The sequence below is a fragment of the Ctenopharyngodon idella genome, chromosome 17 (genome assembly GCF_019924925.1).
Source record: "Ctenopharyngodon idella isolate HZGC_01 chromosome 17, HZGC01, whole genome shotgun sequence".
Lineage (NCBI taxonomy): Eukaryota > Metazoa > Chordata > Actinopteri > Cypriniformes > Xenocyprididae > Ctenopharyngodon > Ctenopharyngodon idella.
Window position 1 is genome coordinate 21950040 of NC_067236.1, and position 22653 is coordinate 21972692.

Consider the following 22653-nt stretch of genomic DNA (forward strand, 5'->3'; position numbering starts at 1 on the left):
CTAATATACAGTATACTACAATTTACTATAGTATGGTTCAAAAACACTATAGTATTTACTATAAATTACTATAGTATTTTTTCATGTGGGTTGTAACAATGTACTTCCACTGGACCATCAAAATGGTGACAATGAAATAAGGGTAATTATTTTGAAGCACAACAATAAATTCATGAACAAAATGTTTAGTTTAGTAAATTCCACATTTCTCTTTGTACTTGCCATTTATTTACTCATTTTAGTGATGTATATTTCCCAATTAATTAGTAGCAGACAAATATATGCATGATAATATCTTGTAAAAATCACTGAAAAATCACGCGAAATAAACAATGTCTAACCATAAAGTTTCAGTCACCGAAACACAACTGGACACAAGGTCGCATGCACAAGAGCTTTAGCAAACTTTTAAACTGCGTTTCACTTCTGAGGGAGAGAGAAGTAAAAACTTAAAAACTTGGAGCGCGAGAGAAACGCCCATATGTAGCGACGTTTTCGTGGCCCCTCCTGCATTTGGGTTAAAAAGGAAATGCTTCGAGAGGAGCAAGACAGAGGGGGTTTCTTATAGGGCAACAGAAGTTTACACAACCAGAAACTAGCTTGTTACAATTTAAAGTATCCGATTCTTTTCGCTGTGTTTGATTTATCCTCGATTGGAAGATGACCACAGCCGTGGTGTCGCCTTTCTTCGACTTCAGCGAAGTGATCAACAACAAGGTAGGAAAAAAGTTTCAGCTGGATCAGTTTGTGTTGTGGAATGTGGACGATCAGACTTACTTTCTAAGTTTGAATGGACGATTTTTAGTCGTTTTAAGTAACAACAAACAACAATGACTAAGTTACAACTGCCTTTACCACACTGAAGTCACCTTTTAAGTTTAAAATGCAGCAATGAACGAGACTTAAGTGCGTGCCAACGGCTTGCAGCCAGTAAACTTCCCTCTGTGTTTAGTTTGTTCTGGAGAAATCATGGCTGTGATTTTACAACATGTGGGTAGCTGACGTATAATGTGTACTCTGACTCATTTAATCAAGGTTTTAAGTTTATGAACGTTCAGTTAAAGTGTGTCTCAAGTCATGAGACTGCTTTCTCACCATGTTAACAAGTTGTTTGTCTCCAATGGTTCATTCAAAATGGCCATGCAGTGTGACAAATGCATTGGAGTACTAATATTCTATAAGCTGACTTGGAGAGACTACATGCATAGCAGTTGTTTTTAAATCGTTTGGCATAGTATAACACACGTCAACTTCCCACAAGTATCAACTATACCCATGTATCTTTCAGACTGCTTCCTTTTGAACTGTTTGTCAACTAAAGATTGGAGCAACCAGTTTCACCACCTACGAAATGAAAATATACTCAAACCTGGCAAAAAAAAAAGTTTGTTTTGATTGACCTGTTTGGGTGTAAAAACTTGAATGGTGAATCTGAAGTCAGGGCTGTCCCGTGATTTCATTGAATTAAACTTTGACTGAGAGGAGTGACTAAGAACCAAGGAAGTCAAGCTGGTGAGATGATATGAGATATGAGCTTATTTCAGTGGTTAACCTATAATAACTGCAGTTAAACGTCATTTGTCAGTGGAGTTAATGTGTTTTGGTTTATATCCCCTTCCAGCTGATTGCTGCAGGATCCGAAGTCTTGTATTCATTGGTGTTTTCATTGGTTAGATTAGTGTAACTGTGAAAACACTACTTCAAAACATGCAAATATTACGAATCAATGAGACATTCTACGATGTAACCAAATATTCAAACCAAACGTTTATGCAAATCTGTTATGTCTGTAACGTTTACGACCCTGTCTTTAGCAATTTGTTTATTCTGTGCAGTACTGACTCAGAGATATATCTTCTCATGGAAAAAAAAAAAGCTAGTTTGTAGGGGTTTCACACCTGACTGGGTCTCAATGTTCACAGGTCTGCAGACAGACCTAGTCTCACATTTGATACTGTACGAGTTGTTAGGTTTTTACTCGTATCAGACACGCGCAGCAGTCTTTGCTTTTCTAAAGCAGTCAAGCGTTCCTTTTAGCAGGCATCAAGCCAAACTAGCTATTGTTTAGGCCCGTATTTACTCAAGGGTTTAACATGAAGCCAGTGCAAAACAGTTAAGCCACGTTGTGGCTTTCAAAAACTGAATTCAGTGTCGTCATTTTCTCTTTTTTTTTGTCTCTTCTTTTGTAGAACAAAATGCTGAATTACAGTAACAACATCCTCAGTACTCCGCACCCTGTCTCTGTCCCTTGCACGGGGCCAAGTTTGCCCATCTCCAACCCCACTGGGTGCCTGCTGGACAGGAAGGCTGTGGGGACACCCTCCACTGGGGTTTACCAGCGCCGGCACTCCATCACTTCGCCTAGCACCAAACTCAACCAAAACCAGTTCTTGAACATTGCCAAGGCAGATCCTTCCCTGCTCGGCTCAGGGACGGGAACCACCGGCAGCAGCAACAAAGAGAACCGACTTCGAGACCGCTCTTTCTCAGAGACGGGGGATCGCCTGCTACAGAAGTGTTCGGGCCCTGGAGGCCCCAACAGCCAGGTCAACTCGAGCCGCTACAAGACGGAGTTATGCAGACCATTCGAGGAGAACGGCGCCTGCAAGTACGGTGACAAGTGCCAGTTTGCCCATGGCATTCATGAGTTGCGCAGCCTAAGCCGCCATCCCAAGTACAAGACGGAGCTCTGCCGCACCTTCCACACCATCGGCTTCTGCCCCTACGGCCCACGATGCCACTTCATCCACAATGCAGAGGAGCGCCGCGGACCTCCTCCAACCCCGTCCCCCCTTTCGGCCTCCAACAAGATGGAGAGGCCACGGCTGCAACACAGCTACAGCTTTGCGGGGTTCCCCAGCTCTGGAGGCTTGCGGGACAGCCCCACCTCGGTCACCCCTCCACCTATATTTCCCCCTGACGATCTGCCCGAGTGGCCTAGCAGCAACCCCTTCACATATTCCAGCCAGGAGCTGGCCAACCTCTTCAGCCCCAGCCTGGGAAGTGCACCTTTGTCCTGCTCCGACCCCTCCACCCAGGCGCCATCTTCCCCAACAACAACCCCTTACTACTTCAGGGCCATGTCAGAGTCTCCCCAACTCTACGAGTCTCCATCCAGTCAGCCAGACTCGCTTTCCGACCAAGAGGGCTACCAGAGCAGCTCAAGCGGAAGTCTGAGCGGCTCAGAATCTCCGATCCTCGACACCACCCGCCGACTGCCCATCTTCAGCAGGCTTTCCATCTCTGATGACTAAAGCACACTGAGCCAGACCCCATCCCCCTTTCCACTGCACGCAGCAGTCTTGGGCAGAGAGGATGAGACGCTAGCACTCCCTCTACCTCTCGCCATTTCTCCGGCCCCCTAGAAGCCGTAGACTTCCCTCCTCGAATCACCTCCGCTCTGAAACCGATGCAGTGAATTAAGGGATCTTTCTCTTTTTTGAGTACTCTTTTTAACCAGAACAAGCTAAAAACTCTCCCAGCCTCAACTCGCAGAGCCCCTGCTATGTTCTTGGTGTGACTGTGCCAAACACGCAGAGTAGGAAGTGGATTAGCGAAATGCTAATCGTGAGAGGTATGAGACCGTTGTGCCAGGTGCCACAGCTGCAGTCAAGTGTAGCGGAGCCTGTGGCACGGTTAAGGGAGAGATCTGCGCCCTTCCCCCCCTCACAAATTACCACTCTTCTCAAGGACACTCTTTCATAACTAACTAAAGTTCACAAGTGTCATGCTTAGACCTTTCACAACTGTCTATGTAGACCGGCTTAAAGCGAAAAGAGGAAAAGAATATGAAAAAAAGACAAGTGCCTGGGGTTAAGTGTTGGGGTGAATGGACCACTGTTTCTTTTTATCTTATATTTTTTTCGTTCCTTGTGGCCTAATTATGTAGCTCTTGTTTTGAGTGTGTGCTCTCCCTGCCTTGAAATTGCAGATTACAGCAGTCTGCTGGAAGGACTTCTCTCATAAGGGTTGAATGAGAATGGAGCTCTGGAATATATCGGGCACATTCAAATGTTCAGTTAGGTGCTATGTGCTCCATGTCTCGCTTACAACCAGCGCAAAACCCTGAGATGTTGCCACTCAAAAATGAACAATTCCTTACAATTTTTTTGTTGTTGTTAGTGCCCCTTTTTCCCATTAGTTGCTGGTTACTTAACATTTGTTGGGAAGGGAATCTTGTTATTAAACCTTAAAGACAAACTCTTTCTTCTATCCCACCTCAAAACGCCGCCTTCCCTCAGTCCAATCGGCAAACAGAGGGGGAATTCCATCATTCCCAAGGTGCAGTTCAACCTCCTGCAGCTTCACTTTAGTTCTTCATGCACGTTTCTGTTTTTTTCTCTCCATAGATTCTGCTCAGAGGAGCACTTTGTAATTTCGTCATCTTTCCACTTCTTGGTTTTGATTTTTATTATGGTCATTGTTTATTATTATTATTATTATTATTATTATTATTATGGTTATATTATTGTTATTGTTTGAAAACCTTCCAGAACAGAAGGTTTTGCTTGTCACTGCTTATTTAACTTATCAAAAACATATTTATTGGTGATCATATGCATTTTTTTGTTAATTTTGTTTGTATTTATCTTGATAATGAAACGATAGAATATATTTTCTTTTATGTTAAATTATGATCTTCTGTATTAATCTTAAGATTGTGAAGACTTGTCAGCTTTCTTTTTTCACAGTTTAATATATTGTACTACAATGACTTTTGTTGGCAACTACACTTAAATGAAACTTAATTTAAAGCAAAAAAGCAAAATCAAAAAAATCCTCTGCATTTTGATTTATTTATTGTAGATTTATTGTCATTCCCTTTTCTCAAATATTTGACTGCAAAAATCAGTACTACCAAACAATCGTTCCTGGATAATAAACTCACATGCGCATCAGCACAATTATTTTTTAAAAATGAACGGAAAAAAATACTTTCCACTTTCATACCTTTTTTTTTTTTTTTTTTTTTTTTTTGGGAGGCGAGCTTAGTTCCCACTTGAGTTCCCAAGTGAACTTTTATTATGCTGGTGAAAAATAGTTTCACCAAAGCACCAAATGTTGAATTTTTGTTGTGAAAAACAGACTTGGATTACAAATCCAGTTTACTGAATGTCTGAGCCTGGTAATAGATTTGAATACAATATGGAACAAATAATCAATACAATATTTTTATTATTTCAGATAAGCAAGTTGATTCAAGATGCAGGAGTTTTGTGGCCTTAAAACATAAGCATCACATTTAAATACCACCATGAAGTGCTCTTTTATTGTTTCGATAGTTCGTTACAAAGGTTTAATGATGTTGCAGGTAATAAACCTCCAGTGTTAAAGCAGTTTATTAGATTATGGTGGTGGATATGATGAATTGCAGGCAATAATTGTGACCTATTGGGTTGAAGTTCTATGAAAGCTTCCAGCCTATATGTAAAGTGCCTCTTTACACATTCCATAAGCAAGCATTCTTTGCCTTAAATAAAGCTGAGATGCTATTTTTTTTATGACTTATTGCTTGTATCCTCAGTGGTTTAAGCAATGATTGTCCAAGTTGGTTAACAGTATAGACACAAAGAAAGTATCTGAAGAGTTGAATGTATTTTTTTTTTTTTTTCATATAAACAGCTATTGCTGTTCACTACAGTAATTTCTATGAGTTTATATAAGATTGATCTCTCTTTTGTAATGACTGATTGCAGTTAAAACCAATAAAAACCCATATTTTTAAAAAAAATGTTATCTGGAGTATCATTTCATGCAGTAGTATTCATCTTGTGGTGAATGCAAGGAGATGGATGACTTGGAGCAAGGAAAATGATAGATGCTGTCAAATGCTATTAAAACTGAAATAACCAATAATATCAATGACCGTAATATATATACGGCAGATGGTTTTGGCTATGCATGCTACCAAAATGTCTTTAGAATATCTTGTTCCAAGCTTGACTGAATTATACTTAAAACTGACCACTGAGGAGGAGAGAACACAAACTTATTTGGTTAGGACAGCAATTTTCACAGAACCCCAATTCTGGATCATTATGGCTTTGCTAATCTCTGGATCTGGCATCTGAGATGCATATTAACAAACTATTTGACCCATGGTTGACTGTCATGAGGGAGTTTCTATGAGGAGTATGGTCATTGGTAGTCTAGAGAAGGATTGATGGGGTACTGACCTGACTGTGGTCAAACTCCATTACACAGTTTCTAATGGGAAATCTGCTTCCCTGGTTTCTGCTGAAATGGTGATGAATTGGGTGAGAGTGGAGGAGAGATCTAGGAAGTCATAGCATGACACGTTACATCAGGGCAACCGTTAGAGGCTGGCCGTTATGTAACTTTGTCCTCAAACAGATTAAGTTAACTGAAAACCCCCTTATAACACGTACAGTTGCTTTGACATCAGATCTCTCAGATTTAGGGGCAATTGCCAGTTTATTGTTTCCTTGCCTTAAGTCTTCCTAAACATCAATGGGCAACTTTTTTTCAATATTTGGATAAACTATATTACAAAAGAAAAATAATATATATATATATATATATATATATATGTGTAAGGCAAATTTGATACCACTTCTCAGTATATACATAACTGAACACTTAAAGGGATAGTTCACCCAAAATGAAAATTCTGTCACCATTTACTCACTCTCAAGTTGTTCCAAACCTGTATGAGTTTCTTTAGTCTGCTGAACACGTTGAAGAATGTTGGTAAACAGACAATCGATGGGCCCCATTGACTTCTATAGTATGGGAAAAAAAGATACAATGGAAGTCAATGGGGCCCATCAACTGTTTGGTTACCCATAATCTTCAAAATATCTTCTTTTGTGTTCAACACAACAAAGAAACTCATACACATTTAGAACAACTTGTGGGTAAGTAAATGATGACAGAATTTTCATTTTTGGGTGAACTGTCCCTTTAAGTCAGACTTGTATACTAAAATGAAATCAAAAATATCTGGGAGGTGCTCTGGGATCAGGCCAAATTCCGAACTTGCCCTGTCCTCAGACAGCACGCCAAATATGCATGTTTGATACTGTATCTGATTATATGTAAGTGTGAACTCATGAAAATAAGTTTGTGAGGTTTAAAAAAAAAGATATATACTTTCTGGTTGTCAAACCTTAGTCTTAAAGGGTTAGTTCACCCAAAAATGAAAATTCTGTCATTAATTACTCACCCTCATGTTGTTCCACACCCATAAGACTTTTGTTCATCTTCGGAACACAAATTAAGATATTTTTGATGAAATCTGAGAGCTTTCTGTCCCTTCATAAACAGCAATGCAGTTACCACTTTCAAGGCCCAGAAAGGTAGTAAAGACATCATTAAAGTAATTTTATGAAGCGATGAGTCACGGAAGAGAAGAAATTGTTGAATAAAGTCATTATTTTGGGGGTTTTTTTTGCACACAAAAAGTATTCCCTTCGCTTCATAACATTAAGGTTGAACCTTTGTAGTCACATGGACTATTTTAACGATGTCTGTACTACTTTCTTGGCCTTGAAAATGGTAATTGCATTGCTGTCTATGTGGTGTCAAAAGCTCTCAATTTCATCAAAAATATCTTAATTCGTGTTCCGAAGAAAGTCTTACAGGTTTGGAAGACATGAGGTTGAGTAATTAATGACAGAAATTTCATTTTTGGGTGAACTAACCCTTTAAATGACCATAATGAACTACATCTGTGATTATTCTGCTAGGACACCTGTGTAAACTGTGGGAACTGACTTCATCTGCTAAAAATAGCATAATTTGTTTATAAAGGCCACTTGGTTACTTTCTTATCTAATGCAATGACATTAGGTGTCCAAATACTTTCTGTAGCCTTGGACAGTACATAAATACTCACCATATCTACCAGTGAAGCAGAGCTCAATACAAGTTTCACTTCTTGCCACCCAAGTCTACCTTTCACAACAAAATAGCACTCAAATATGTTCCTTGTTGCCATTTCCATTGTGCATGTGATGGAAAGAACTTCACCAGTTGCTTGGTATGTTCTGTCAGGTATACCTATATAAAGAAACCCTCAACCTCCCCATGTTTCCTTCACTGCACTCACAATCTCCACCCTCGTGAGCGAGGCCACATCCTGCAGCACTTGTAAAATGTGCCTGTAAACATATAGGTACTCTATGTGTTCTCATAATAAACAGGAAGCAGCACTCTGTTTCGCTTGCAGTCGCGGCTGGAGAGAGAAAGCGGGTACGGCCCGGAAAGCTCATGTGTGGCTTCTGTAGCAAACCGTCGCTGTTTAACCTGAGGCTGTGTATCAGGGTTGAATAACACTCTAGACTTTCAAATTTCTCTATCAGGAAGTCCTGGAATGGATTGCTATTTCTGAGCAGAGTAAACAGCAAAAATGTGCCAATTCTGCCCTTTTCTGTATCAGCTGAGCATGTGTTTGTGTACATGTGTGTGTAGCACGAGTGGAAGGCCAGGGTCAGTGATAACTTCAGATTGAAGAGTAACCTGTTTTCTATAAGGTAAAGGGGTTGTCCAATACTTGCAGACCACTACACTGAGACATTTTACCAGAAAATGAGGAAACATGTCTAAAGTGTATCAATAGTGTTACTGTAAAGCTGAAAAATAACAAGCTAGTTGTGTCATAGACAAATGTTCCAAGGCCCTGTAGGCATGCAGCTGGTTTCAGATTACAACAAAAACACCTGAAGACAGTAATTATCATAGCAAAAAAGCTAAAAACCACTCAGAACACCTTGGAAACTGAATACAGATGCCTTGGCAACTTCAGATAAACCCCTAGAATTGTGATTGAATGTTTCACACAAACAACCCTCCCGTCCATTTTCTTTATGTACTTTCTGTATTCTTTGAGCAGCTTGTCCCATTTCAGCTCAGTTATGACAATTAGAAGGTCCACCGATAGTCATTCCACTACATTTGAATACTTGTGAAGTTTAAAGGATCAGTTCACTTCAGAATTGAAATTTCCTAATAATTTACTCCCAACCCCCTATGTCATCCAAGATGACAAAATGTCTTTCTTTCTTCAGTCGAAAAGAAATTAATACGGAGCCCTGCACATGGCATGCAAGAAAAAAAATTAAATCGTATGCACGATTTACTAATTCATTCCCTCGATTTTTTAAATCGTGCGCACAATTTACTAATTCGTTAGCCTGACTTACTAAATCGTGTGCACGATTTACTAAAACGTGCACACGATTTACTAATTCGTTACCTCGATTTACTAAAACGTGCGCACCATTTACTATTTCGTTCCCTCGATTTATAAATCATGCGCATGATTTATAAATCGAGGGAACGAAATAGTAAATCTTGCGCACGTTTTAGTAAATCGAGGGAACGAATTAGTAAATCGTGCGCACGATTTAGCCTACTATTTTTTTCCTGCATGTCATGTCCGGGGCTCCGTAAATTAAGGGTTTTGAGGAAAACATTCCAGGATTTTTCTCCATATAGTGGACTTCAACAGTTACCAACGAGTTGAAGGTCCAAATTGCAGTTTCAATGCAGCTTCAAAGAGCTCTACATGATCCCAGACGAGGAATAAGGGTCTTATCTAGCGAACGCATTGTGCCACGCATTACGTAATCATGTTGGAAAGGTCACGCGTGATGTAGGCGGAAGTACCGATCCAGTGTCTACAAAGCAAACATGCAAAGACTAAGTCAAACGGCCTTTACAAAAAAAAGATAAAACAACGATGTCAGATGATTGGAGAAAATGCGATTGAGTTTTTCGCTCTACCGCGGTACTTCCGCCTACGTCACGCGTGACCTTTTCAACATGATTACGCAATGCGTGGCGCATCACAGAGCAGTGCTAGATGAGCATTTGTGGTTAAAATGTATATAATTTTTACTTTTTTTTTTAAGAAAAGACCCTTATTCCCAGGGTTGCCAGGTTTTCACAACAAAACTCACCCAATTGCTACTCAAAACTAGCCCAAAACTAGCCCAATCACATTTCAGGGGGTGTGCCCCGGTAAAAATCGTGTTCCGACAACTGAAGAAAGAAAGACATAAACATCTTGGATTACATGGGGGTGAGTAAATTATAATTCTGAAGTGAACTAATCCTTTAAGAACTTAGTCAAGAACTCACACCCAGGACCAGGAACATCTCCCTCTGACTACTGATTCTGAAGTGGTGCAGTTATACAATCCTCTGGTCATGAATATTAACTTTGGCCCCCTGGCTGTTTCCATGGTCCATCACATGGTTTCTTTTAACTCTGCAGAGCAACCCCTGACCTACACAAAGAGCAGAAGAGTTGACAGAAAAAGGTGTTAGGAAGAAAAGATCTCGAAAATTGTGCGGTTTGGAAAGGTTTCAACATGAAGGTGAACTGGTGGTAGGACCAGGTGCAAAGGAAAGTGTGGTTGTGACTGCACCCAGCCACTGGGTTCTATTTGCAGCATTTCCCTGGCTGCTGAAACAGCACAATGTAGTGTAAAGTAGAACAAGTTAGATAGCTAAAACTGAGCTACTTAACCCTGTCATATCTCTGATCTGTAGTGTGCTTACTGTTTGAGTTGGATCTTAGTGTAGGACTTTGGAAGTGTTGAGATGAAGGCAACAGACAAACTGCACTCTCTGCTATGTAAATACTGCAGCTTTCACTGAAGGATGGAAAAGACATAGTAGATGTCCGATGTGATACTGGAGGACAAATGCTGAGGCTGATATGAGAATCTATTCCCAAAAAAGGCAGAAATAGCAATACCCCCTTAAGCTTAAGGGGGCTTTTTTGCCGTCATTGTTTTCATTGCACTGGAGGGTGCATATATTAACACCTTAACTTTGACATTTCAAATTTCTGTCAAAAGCATCAAAGTACAGTGAGGGAAATGCATATGTGAAAATTTGTTTGATGGTGCTTTCAACATTATACAAAGGTGAGTTATGACGCACAATGCGTCTGAAGCTTCAAACCACCTTTCTTTCATGTCCTTCCTGCCTCATGTTCTCAAACCAGTTTAGACCCAAAATAACCAATTATTGTCAAGGCCTTGATTATTTTCTCTCTGAGAAACCACACTTTCAATCATTGACTTTGCTGATTCCTATTGAAAGCAATGTTCTTGCAACTAGATTAAAACTGGAAGCAGATTTTAGTTGTACTGGGTTGTCCATATTGACTGAAACTTGAAGTCAGTTTTATGTAATTCAACTTCAGTGACAGTTGGTGCACATGAGCGACAAAATCATTGGTGCTGTAATGTACATGTGCCAGAATGGACAGTGGACATGACATGATCCGTAACCATCACCTCTATTAACTCAATTAAGTGTGAATAAACCATAACAGGGGAAGAGACAGGTCGGCATGGTCTTAAAGGTCAAACTCGAGACAGTGGGTGGCTGGAAACCTGGTCTTTTTGTGTGAGCATGTGTGGGTAAAAGGTGATGACGACAGAGTGAATGAGGACACTGAGACCCTCATGCCAGGCCAAAACTGTAACTGAATATCACCAAAGCTTCATGATCCAACAAGAGTTCTAAACTCAGTCTGGCTCCATCAGAACATTCCAGCATTACCTGTGTAAATGAAATACAAAAGGATAATTTAGGGAGTCATTTAAATTTTATACAAGTCAAAGATTCCAGATGATAATTTGAGTACACTCTAAAAAAGGCTGGGTTAAAAATAAACCAAGTTTGGGTTAAAAAATGGACAAACTCAGTGATTGGGTTGTTTTAACCCAGCTGTTGGGTTAAATGTTTGCCCAATGTGTTGGGTAGTTTTATTTAACACAAATATTGCGTTAAAAATTACTATATGTCTGGCTTAAAATAAACCCAAAGTATGTTGGAAATGAACACTTATTAATATGTTTAATAAATGAACATTTATTAATAAGTTAAATGAATAATAATTAAACAATAAACATTTATTAAATTTTTAACTCATTAATAAATGTTCACTTTTTGATTATTATTGTTGCCTTTAGTAATTATGTGTCTGATTTCCAATTTCTAACCTATTTTGGGTTATTTTAAGCCAGCCATATAGTAATTTTTAAACATTAGTTGGGTTAAATAAAACTACCCAGCACGTTGGGCAAACATTTAACCCAACCGTTGGGTTAAAACAACCCAAACGCTCGGCTTCTACATATTTAACCCAACTTGGGTTGTTTTATCCCAGCATATTTAGAGTGAAGGTTGGTTAAACATTTAACCCAACCACTGGGTCAAAACAACCCAAACGCTGGGTTTGTCCATATTTAACCCAACTTGGGTTGTTTTTAACCCCTCATTTTTTAGAGTGCAGGTTGGTCAAAACAACCCAAACACTGGGTTTGTCCATATTTAACCCAACTTGGGTTGTTTTTAACCCAACATTTTTTAGAGTGCAGGTTGGTCAAACATTTAACCCAAGCACTGGGTCAAAACAACTCAAACACTGGGTTTGTCCATATTTAACCCAACTTGGGTTGTTTTTAACCCAACATTTTTTAGAGTACAGGCTGGTCAAACATTTAACCCAAGCACTGGGTCAAAACAACCCATACATTGGGTTTGTCCATATTTAACCCAACTTTGGTTGTTTTTAACCCAACATTTTTTAGAGTGCAGGTTGGTCAAAACAACCCAAACACTGGGTTTCTCCATATTGAACCCAACTTGGGTTGTTTTCAACCCAGCATTTTTAGAGTGCAGGTTGGTCAAACATTTAGCCCATCCGCTGTGTTTCTCCATATTTAACCCAACTTGGGTTGTTTTTAACACAGCATTTTTAGAATCTAGTCTGGTCAAACATTTAACCCAACCACTGTGTCAAAACAACCCAAACGCTGGGTTTGACCATATTATATTAGAGTGCAGGTTGGTTAAATACAACCTAAGTTGGGTTAAATATTGACAAACCCAGCATTTGGGTTGTTTTGACCCAGTGTTTTTTAAAGTGTATAATGTTTTATTTTCTTTCTAGCTTTGTTAAACCATTTCAGAAACATTTCACCAGCAGCCATCTACAAGCTTTGTTTCAGGCTGCCATCTGTCTCCTGAGGGCAATGAAACCATTCCACACACACTCAGGCTCCAACATGTCAGAAAAGAGTACAGGAGACCAATGATCTGCTTATCTTCTGGCAGAACCTTAAGTAAATGCCTGAGGGGAAATATTGCTTTTGCTCCGTTCACACACTCATACACACCCCATATAGTTCTTATCCACGGTGGGACCTTGAGTAAGCACTAAGAAATGACACACTCCGATAACCTGCTTTCTCAAAATAATCCACGATAACATTGTTGTAACAGACAGACAAACGAAGAACTGATAGGAGCCTTATCTTATGACTGGTTCAAAATGAGTCATCAGTCTGCTAAGGGCACTATAAAAAAATGTTTGCAGGAAAATTCAAAGGAAAAGGACTTGGATTTGGGGTTCATGAATGAGATATGATATGGAAACAGACAATGTTGAGATGTTCAATTTGTGGTTTGCAGAGGTGATTTGGATTATTAGTAAGACTCTCACGTTTCACCACAACTTCATCTGGCAAGATACTGACAACTGAAATGTGTGAGAAAGCACATATAGACCAAAATGATACACGCACACACACAAAATGCCTGAGGGTAAAAACTGCTCCTTTATCATTCGGAGCCTACCATCAGAAAAACCTACCTAACCTGAGATTGCTTTGGTAAATCTCCCCACAGATTCTCAGAGGCAATGTTCCAACAAGATTAGGGCTAAATGAAACCAGTCGGGCCTGTTCCTTCCATCACCCTGTCCTCCAGGCATGCTAACTTGCTCAGACAAAGTGCGCACACAAACACAAACGTTCTCACCTTGACATAAACACGTGTACAACAAACCATAAAATCACTCCAACACAAGGCAATACAAAGTAAGCCTAGCAACACAGACACAGAGAGAGAGCATACCCTCTGTCTTAGGTGATGGGACTCGGAAATGTCACACTGAAGGGATGTGGAAACTCTAATAAAGGTCATGTTTCAAAAATACAGTTTGGGCAACCACAGAAAATTCTTTTTACTTTATTGAACCACTTCATAACCTTCATTCGATGCATACTACGGAAGCTGTTGAGGAACCAGTCACTAGATTAACACCTTCAGATGATGGGTTTTCGCACCCACAACTTCTGGTGGAAATTCACATATTTGATGACCCTCTGAGTACACACAAATACAGGAGGACTGAGACATGTTGCTGTTTTTGACCGTAGATGAGATCTGGGATGGACAAATGCAGTGAGCAAACAAAATGTGATTGAGTATATTATATCTGTTTACTTATTTTTCACAGACTAAACAGGAACTTGCTTCTCCTGTGCACAGTTTTTCAAGCAGGATAACATTTACAGGATTCAGCTTCACACACTGAAGACCACCCTACAACTAATTTAGGGGTATTTCATTATGATGACCTTGACCACTGTTTGATGGAAAAGTGTAGGAGTTTTGTTAGCAAGCACCCATGTTCACAGCTGTACATGTGCACTAAGACATGCTGTCACGCTCCTTGGAGGCAAACACAGGGTGAGGATGGCGTGCTCCATTGTTTAACAGAGAAGAGCTGTTTTTAGGGCTGCTGGAGAAAGGAGACTGAGGAGGTTAGAGGAAGAGCGGCACAATGAAACTCAGAGAGCTCTGTAAATCACTGCTTAAATGATCCACCACCTGTTTGTCTGTGTGTGTGTGTGTGTGTCCACCCTCTTCACTCATCCAGCCAGTTTTAAGACACTCTACATTTTAAACTGAATGACACAATACCTCTGTTCCGAAACATAACTAGAAGAAATTTAGGCATTAAAGGGTTAGTTCACCAAAAATAAAAATTCTGTCATTAATTACTCACCCTCATGTCGTTCCAAACCCGTAAGACCTTCGTTCAGCTTCGGAACACAAATTAAGATATTTTTAATAAAATCCGATGGCTCAGTGAGGCCTCCATTGACAGCAAGATAATAAACACTTTCAGATGCCCAGAAAGCTAATAAAGACATATTTAAAACAGTTCGTATGACTACAGTGGTTCAACCTTAATGTTATGAAGCGACAAGAATACTTTTTGTGCACCAAAAAAACAAAATAATGACTTTATTCAACAATATCTAGTGATGGGCGATTTCAAAACACTGCTTCATGAAGCTTCAAAGCTTTACGAATCTTTTATTTCAAATCAGTGGTTCAGAGCGTGTATCAAACTGCCAAAGTCACGCCTCCCAGTGGTAAACCATTGAAATTTTGAAACACTTATGACGTAACGAAGCCTCGTTTACTGAAATCACATGACTTTGGCAGTTTGATACACGCTCCGAACCAATGATTCAACACAAAAGATTCGTAAAGCTTCGAAGCTTCATGAAGCACTCTAGCAATTTTATGGTATCAACGTGCTGTGTGAAAGGGGCTATAGACATAGTAAGTCTCTGTGTTAGTGCTCTAACAGCAATAACAGATACATAGAACCAATCCACTGAAGAAACTATAATGTAACATCAACAATAAGTTATTATAGGGGAAAATGGTTCTATATAAGAAGAGGATTCTCTGTTGAACATAATGTGTGGCAAAGAGCCACTGAAGAAACTAAGAATGTTGATGCACAAGCCCATGTACCGCACTTCACACTTACAGGAAAATGCAAGTTGGGCTCCAGGTGTTGGGAACTTCATGTGCACTCATAGATATGAAATTACAATATCAACAGGAATAGACGGTCATAATGAATTTATGGAGTTTTCCAGGAACAGGCACAATTGAAAGACCTGGGTTAGAGGGTGGAGAGGAGGTGGAAATTTGTGGGAAAGAGACCTGGGGTAAGATGTTTGTTTACTTGGGCAAAATCTCTGCACAGTTTTCAGGGCCACGTCAGCTTCCTGTTCCTGCGCTGACAAGAGAACCATCATGGTTAAATCCTTGTTATGGTTTTCAACACCCACTGAAGACATGATTAGAGATGGTGTTTAATTGATAAACCTCTCCTCCCATGCCTTTCGTAATCTCCCTTTCGCCAAAGAGTGATAAGAAGGGGTAAAAAATTCTCTGGAAAGCACTTCCTCTAAACTGGGATTTTCCAGAAACAAAAATAATTGGCTTAATGAGATCCATTCCTATTCCTAACCTATACCTCTCTGCCTAAGAAAGTAAAACCCAGTTTTCTCCCGAAAGGCTGTGCCCATTTTCGTACAGAGTGAGCTTTGTTTGCATACCGAATATAGAGATGCATGTGGATTAACCTAAACAGACCCTCAGACAGTTGTCCTGTTACATCATAACTTCTGGATGTTGCTTAACTGGCTTACCCATAGCCAGTGAGCTCAGTGGAACATACAAGCAGTTCCCGGACTGTGTGCCATCATTTGATTACTTCCCGTCAGCCCTGTATTTAGCTTGTGTTAATTTGAACCATTGTCTGGCTTTCCCGTTTGTCCTGTTAACTTTCATCCATGTACTGTAGTTGCCCAGTTGCACCATGAGGAACCAAGTTTTTTTGGATGACCCCTTGTGACCTTTCGGTTCCCTAGTAAAGAAAAACCCTATACCAAAATCTATTTAAAATACATTCATTTCATACTAAGTATACTTGTACACAATGCACATTTCTTTTCTTTTTTTTAAGATTTATTTTTTGGCATTTTTGCCTTGTTAGATGACAGGAAGCGAATTGGGAGAGAGAGAGGGGAAAGAGATCAGGAAAGGTCCACAATCTGGGACTCGAACTCGGGTCACCCGAAGCGCAACCGTGCTACCCACAAGGCTACCGGCGCCGACACAATACACATTTCTTAATATTATGCCTAAAAATGTTTTAATATCACTATTAATAAGGCTCGTATGATCTTTGTATAATATCAGTTTTTAAATGCGAGATATTTAAAGTGTACCTAAAGTATACTTGCAACAGTTCCACTTTAGCCCAATTAAATATACTTAAGTATATCTTTATGCACAATTAAAAAGTACAAAATTAGTTGTTCCAATTTAGCAGTACACCAGTTTAGTATACCAAAAGTACAACTGCAGGGTATTTTTATTTAGCACATAAATATGTCAATGTATTTGTAGTATACTTAGCACAAAATAAATGCATTTCAAATACATTTTAGCTTTTTCTTTTTACTGGGGTTGTTTGGTACCCAGATGACTTTGGTCATCCCCTACTTTGTTGTCAAGGTAAATTCTCTAAAATGGGCATTCTATGGAAATGTCTGTGTTCCTTTTTTTAAAATCTCAATCACAAAAACAAGATACAAATACCTTAAATGTCACATGATGACCTTTTGACAGTGGTCACTTTTTGTAAAAGCTCACCTCAAGTGGTTTTTCTCCTTATCGAAAAGAGGAAGAAAGGGAAAACAAGTGACCACAAATAAATGTACAGAATTCAAATCTACCCAGTGTAAGAGCTAAACTGAAATACAGTACATTTTTAGTTGTTTTTTGACTTTATTTATTCATCTGACTGTTGGGCAGGTCTGGACAGGGTATGACCATGGAAATCAACAGGTCTGGATGATTGAGTCTACATTGGGTAGTGAAGGTGGGCCTCCCAATGGGCGCCAGGCGGCTGGGGAATATCTGATATGGGCAGGGAGGGGTTACAGAGATCAGATTGGGCAGAAAAAAAGTCTCCAGTGTCCCCCTCCAGCTTTGATTTAACAGAAAAAAGCACAGTATAAAAACAGAAGAAGACTGTCTTGAAATGCACACCTTGGTGAAAGCTGCTTGTGTATAATGTATCGAAGGTGGGCCCCTTTTTTGAAATGCTGCCAAGCCTGTGGCCACTATTGGCAGTCGCATTAATCCAGAACAGGAATAATGGCAGTAGAGGAGGAGCTGGAGCAGAAACATTACCTGGCAATTACAGGGGCAGCGGGACTGGGGGTGGGGTGGATAGCACAAGAAAATGCAAAACATATGGGAGGCAACACAAGGGCGGACACCTGACCTAGAGCGGGTCAAAAATACAACTCACTCTCAGCAGCCTTAACAGTGTACAGGGAGTCTGTTGCTGGCTGGGGTCATGTAATGTTTATGTTAAAAGCTGCTCCAGCCCTGGAACACGCAGAATCATCGGACCCCGACGGTGAACCACAGCCAACCGTATGTGCAGCCAACACACACACCATGAATGCTCCAATCAATTTAGAAAGCTTTGAGGCGACAATTATCGTTTAACATGCTGCTGACATGCCAGGTGACGGAATTCGCACATGGATGTTTTTGGTGATGCGAAAAAGAGCAGCGTGAGGACGTTGAGTTCTCCCTACCCACCTGCGATATATCAGATTTGCACCATTGAGTTGCACCATCCTCTGGAAATTTGGAGTCATGGTGAAGGGGTCTCTCTCTTGTCTCTTGTTTTATTTTTACATGCCAATGACGCAGAGGCCTCGCAGCTGACTGCAAGATTTTATTGTAAACACACGGCTACCGCCACTGGGCCAGCTGTTAAACTTCTTATTTCTCTCGTCATTGAAGCGGAGCTCTAATCTTTTAAAGATCGAGTTACTGGCTGGGTTTTTCCACTGGGCTACTGGTTGTTCTACTAACTAAAACACGTACAGGAGGCAAAGATGGCTGGTTGGTGCAAAGACAGTTGGATAGAGGCCCGAGATTGGTTAAAGGCCCACTGAAGAGCCTTGAAACGTGCAGCATTATTCAATGTGTTGACGTAATTTCCACTGAAACAGGAAGACAGGCTGGGACATATCGAGCAACTCCTCCCCTTTTTTAAATTAGCCAATATCTTTTTCTTAGTCACAGCTTGACCAGAGTTGTTGAGCTCGGCAGCCGCAGTTTCCTCTTAATCTAACCGCTTCTCCTCCTAATCTCCTCCATATCACTTTAAAATATATCATTCTGTGCAGAATTCAAATGGGTCCGATATGTTTTGTGGTGTCCCTTTAAATGCAAATGAGCTGCTGCTCCCGGCCCCCTTTCCAGAAGAGGGCGGAGCTTTTTAAAAGATTGAGCTTTGGTTGCTCAACAACAACAAAGCTGGAGAATCTCACGCTGCCAAAATGAGGATTGTCAGTAACGGTGTTCAGCCTTACACTGTTCAAACCGGAGTCGACACTGATGGAGAGACTCAGGAAGAAGTTACAACTTTTAGAATGAAACTGGACGTTTCTGAATGGTTAGTTAATGGTCAATCTTTTGTGCAAATCCAGCGTTGAATTGACCCTCGTTTGTGAAGCAGTCCGGCGTAAAATGACGGCATGGCAACAACACTCTACTACAACAACTCTTCCTCTTCTTTAAAACAGCCCAACATGGCCTCACCCCCTTTGTTGTGTGTTCTCGGGGGCAGGGTTTAATTTGGGGTTTGTGATGTCACCAACCCGGGAAGAAGCTCATTGTAGTCCCTACCAGCCGTTTGTTGTAGTCCTTAAAAAGCTATTTCTGTAAAAGGAAGTATCTCCCTTTGCATTGAACTTTGAGCGTCGTAACTTTGCAGATGTTGTTTATGCTCAAACAGCAACATTACACACTAACTAAAGTTAAAAAAGTAAAATTTAAGTATTCCCGTACTAAAGCATTAGATATTGAGGTCAAACCTCTGGCTCACTTTGATTGGCACAATTTGTTTATGTAGTTAGTGAACTTGTATGGGTTACACAAGAGTGCGTCACTTATGCCTTGACCCTTCATTTCAAATAGAGGAAGGAAAAACAACCGCTGAATGGGAAAGACAGAGACGGAGAGAAAATGTGCGAGAGAGAGATGCTGATGAAAGCAGAATGGAGGGAATATAAACTGAAGTCCCAGCAGCTGTGTCGAGGGCTACGGGGACGACTCTCCCGGCCAAGTTCCATGTCCGCTCTGATTATGAGCTTGGAACAATGCTGCCCATTGTGGGTTCGCTGCTTCACCATTCTCTCATCATCTCCCACAACCCCCCCTCCCCCCCAATGCATCTCAATTGGTCCATCTCACACAAACACTCGCTTTATAGATATGTGCACGCTCTCATAAACCACAAATTTAGGCAAAGAGATACTTTGAATCACCACATCTGTCCTGTGATTCTGCTTTTGGCAGGTGAGGCGGCTCTGATTTGGAAGCGTTGAAGCTAAATGGAAACACATCTAGGTGAGTCAGCCTATTTGACACAAGGGCCTTGTATAATCCTGAATCAACACGACCTGCTTTAAATAACACTCATGGAAGTAAAGAGAAAGCCAAATACCTCTATTCACAGAAATACAGTCCCCCTGAGCTATTAGCCTACATTTCACCACTCTTTGTTTTGAGACAACATATACGGAGACAAAGTCATAACCTGCTTTTGATGTAATGCTTATGATAAAATGTGCTGTCCACACTGTCCTACTTTAAAGAGGAGGGTCCGTATTGTCAGCATGCCTTCCTACTGACACATAGCCCTGAGTCAACAAGATTGTCACCGTTTTACTTATGCTCTGCAGCTAAAACTACCAGTATTGCTAATTGACACACTAACGTCTTATTGCATAACGTGGCCTAATTCTTGCATAACCTGCAAAAAAAGGGCTATCGTTCATGAAAGAACTCCACGCTGCTTTGAGTCAGATAAGATCTGGAAGTCTTACAGAGCTTTAAGTTACAATCTTGCACACTCTTTAGCAAGGTGCACTTGACAGATGTTGCTATATGCAATATAGTTAAAACAGATGAGGAACTCATTTTATTTAAGTGTTTAAAGAGGTGGTTGATTATGATTTCACTTTTTTAACTTTAGTTAGTGTGTAATGTTGCTGTTTGAGCATAAACAACATCTGCAAAGTTACGATGCTCAAAGTTCAATGCAAAGATATTTTCTTTTAAAGAATTCGCTGTTTAAGGACTACAACAAACGGCTGGTAAGGACTACAACAAGCTTCTTCCCAGGTTAGTGACATCACAAACCCCAACATTTACATAAACCCCGCCCCCGGGAACACACAACAAAGGGGTTTGAGGCCATGTTGGGCTGCTTTAGAGAAGAGAAAGAGTTGTTGTAGTAGAGTGTTGTTGAAATGCCGTCATTTTACGCCGGACTGCTTCACAAACGAGGGTCAATTTAACACTGGATTTGCATAAAAGACTAACATGATGCCACATGCTAGTCTATAAGTTGAATCAACTCCATAAATCTACATAAATTTATCCACTAACCATTCAGAAATGTCCAGATTCATTCTAAAAGTTGTAACTTCTTCCTGAGTCTCTCCATCAGTGTCGACTCCGGTTTGAACAATGTAAGGCTGAACACCGTTACTGACAATCCTCATTTTGGCTGCGTGAGATTCTCCAGCTTTGTTGTTGTTGAGCGACCGAAGCACGAGCTGTTAAAGCTCCGCCCTCTTCTGGAAAGTAGGCCGGGAGCAGCAGCTCATTTGCATTTAAAGGGACACACACAAAAACGGCGTGTTTTTGCTCACACCCAAATAGGGGCAAATTTGACAAGCTATAATAAATGATCTGTGGGGTATTTTGAGCTGAAATTTTACAGACACATTCTGGAGACACCAGAGACTTATATTACATCTTGTAAAAGGGGCATTATAGGTCCTCTTTAAAGGGAAAGTGCAGATAAAAATGAAAATTCATTTACTCATTAACTTATCTTCAAGTCTTTCCAAATCTTTACAACTTCCTTCCTTTTCCCTGTCTAATTTTCTTTTCATTGCAATTGAATGAAAAGTGTGTTGAGTACATTACTCAAAATGAGAACTTGTTGGAACAACATGAGGCTAAGTAAATGTTTAAAAATGTAAATTTTTGGTGAACTAACCCTTTAAGTTTTCTGTTATCATGAAATGAAGCTAACCAGCCACTTGTTGATTACAGGAATTGTGATAACATTCAAGGACAGCAAAATGAGCCTGAACTCAAACAAAAGCAGGTCACGGCACTCTGCACCCTAGTGAGCGGTAATCAGACCAAATCTTGCCTGAGGAACAACAGATGCAGAGGTGCTTTAATCACCAATATGCAACACCTGCGGTAAAGAGGCCTAGTTAAAATTTTACAGAACCTCTTGAGAAAGAAAGGGCAAGAGATAGACACAGAGAGAGAGAGAGAGAAAGAGAGAGAGAGAGAGAGAGAGAGTCTGATTTTCATGAATGAGATATCCAGAAAAAGCATGACGATGATGGTAGGTATTTTCAGGCTGTATTCGGTTTCAAGGTTCTGTGATCTGATTGGATGCAGCTGCAAAAGACACCCAGAGCACCATGGGAATGAAACAGCAGCTGGATTTGGTGCACAGCCTTAGAACCTAGAAAAACAAACTCTCTCTCTCTCTCTCTCTCTCTCTCTCTGTGTGTGTGTGTGTGTGTGTCATTAACTTTTCAAGTAGTGAACTGTGTCCAAAGCTTTTCACAAAACACAGGATTGAATATTTGTGTACATATTACAAACACAGATTTTAAAGTTAAAAAAAAACCCCAAAAAAACAAGGGTAACACTTTACTTAAAGCCATTAATGTATTTTTAAAAGTATTTTCAGTGCATTAATTATGTCTTGTAATGCACCTTATAATGCATTGTATGGTCTCATGAATAACTGTAATCACATGTTAATATATTATAATACACCTTTAGAAAGTATAATGCATTAAAACATGGCAAACAACCAATTTCAGATGTAACAAGGAATCTGTGAATATTGTAATGCATTTTAACTTTGGTTACAATTAT

At 40.1% G+C, this 22653-nt stretch overlaps 1 protein-coding gene across 1 annotated transcript; it reads left to right on the forward strand.

Annotated features, from left to right (window-relative positions):
- The first annotated feature begins 512 nt into the window (after positions 1-512).
- On the forward strand, positions 513-5731 carry zfp36l1a (zinc finger protein 36, C3H type-like 1a). The gene is made up of 2 exons (XM_051867444.1): positions 513-717; positions 2190-5731. Exons 1-2 carry the CDS (start codon positions 661-663, stop codon positions 3252-3254), a joined length of 1122 nt encoding a protein of 373 aa, XP_051723404.1. The 5' UTR covers positions 513-660; the 3' UTR covers positions 3255-5731.
- The last annotated feature ends 16922 nt before the right edge of the window (positions 5732-22653 follow it).

Bases quoted from the DNA above. Each gene is read 5' to 3' on its own strand.
- zfp36l1a (XM_051867444.1), top strand. From the start codon at position 661: ATGACCACAGCCGTGGTGTCGCCTTTCTTCGACTTCAGCGAAGTGATC. The intron at 718-2,189 runs GTAGGAAAAAAG...CTTCTTTTGTAG, and splicing joins GCGAAGTGATCAACAACAAG to AACAAAATGCTGAATTACAG.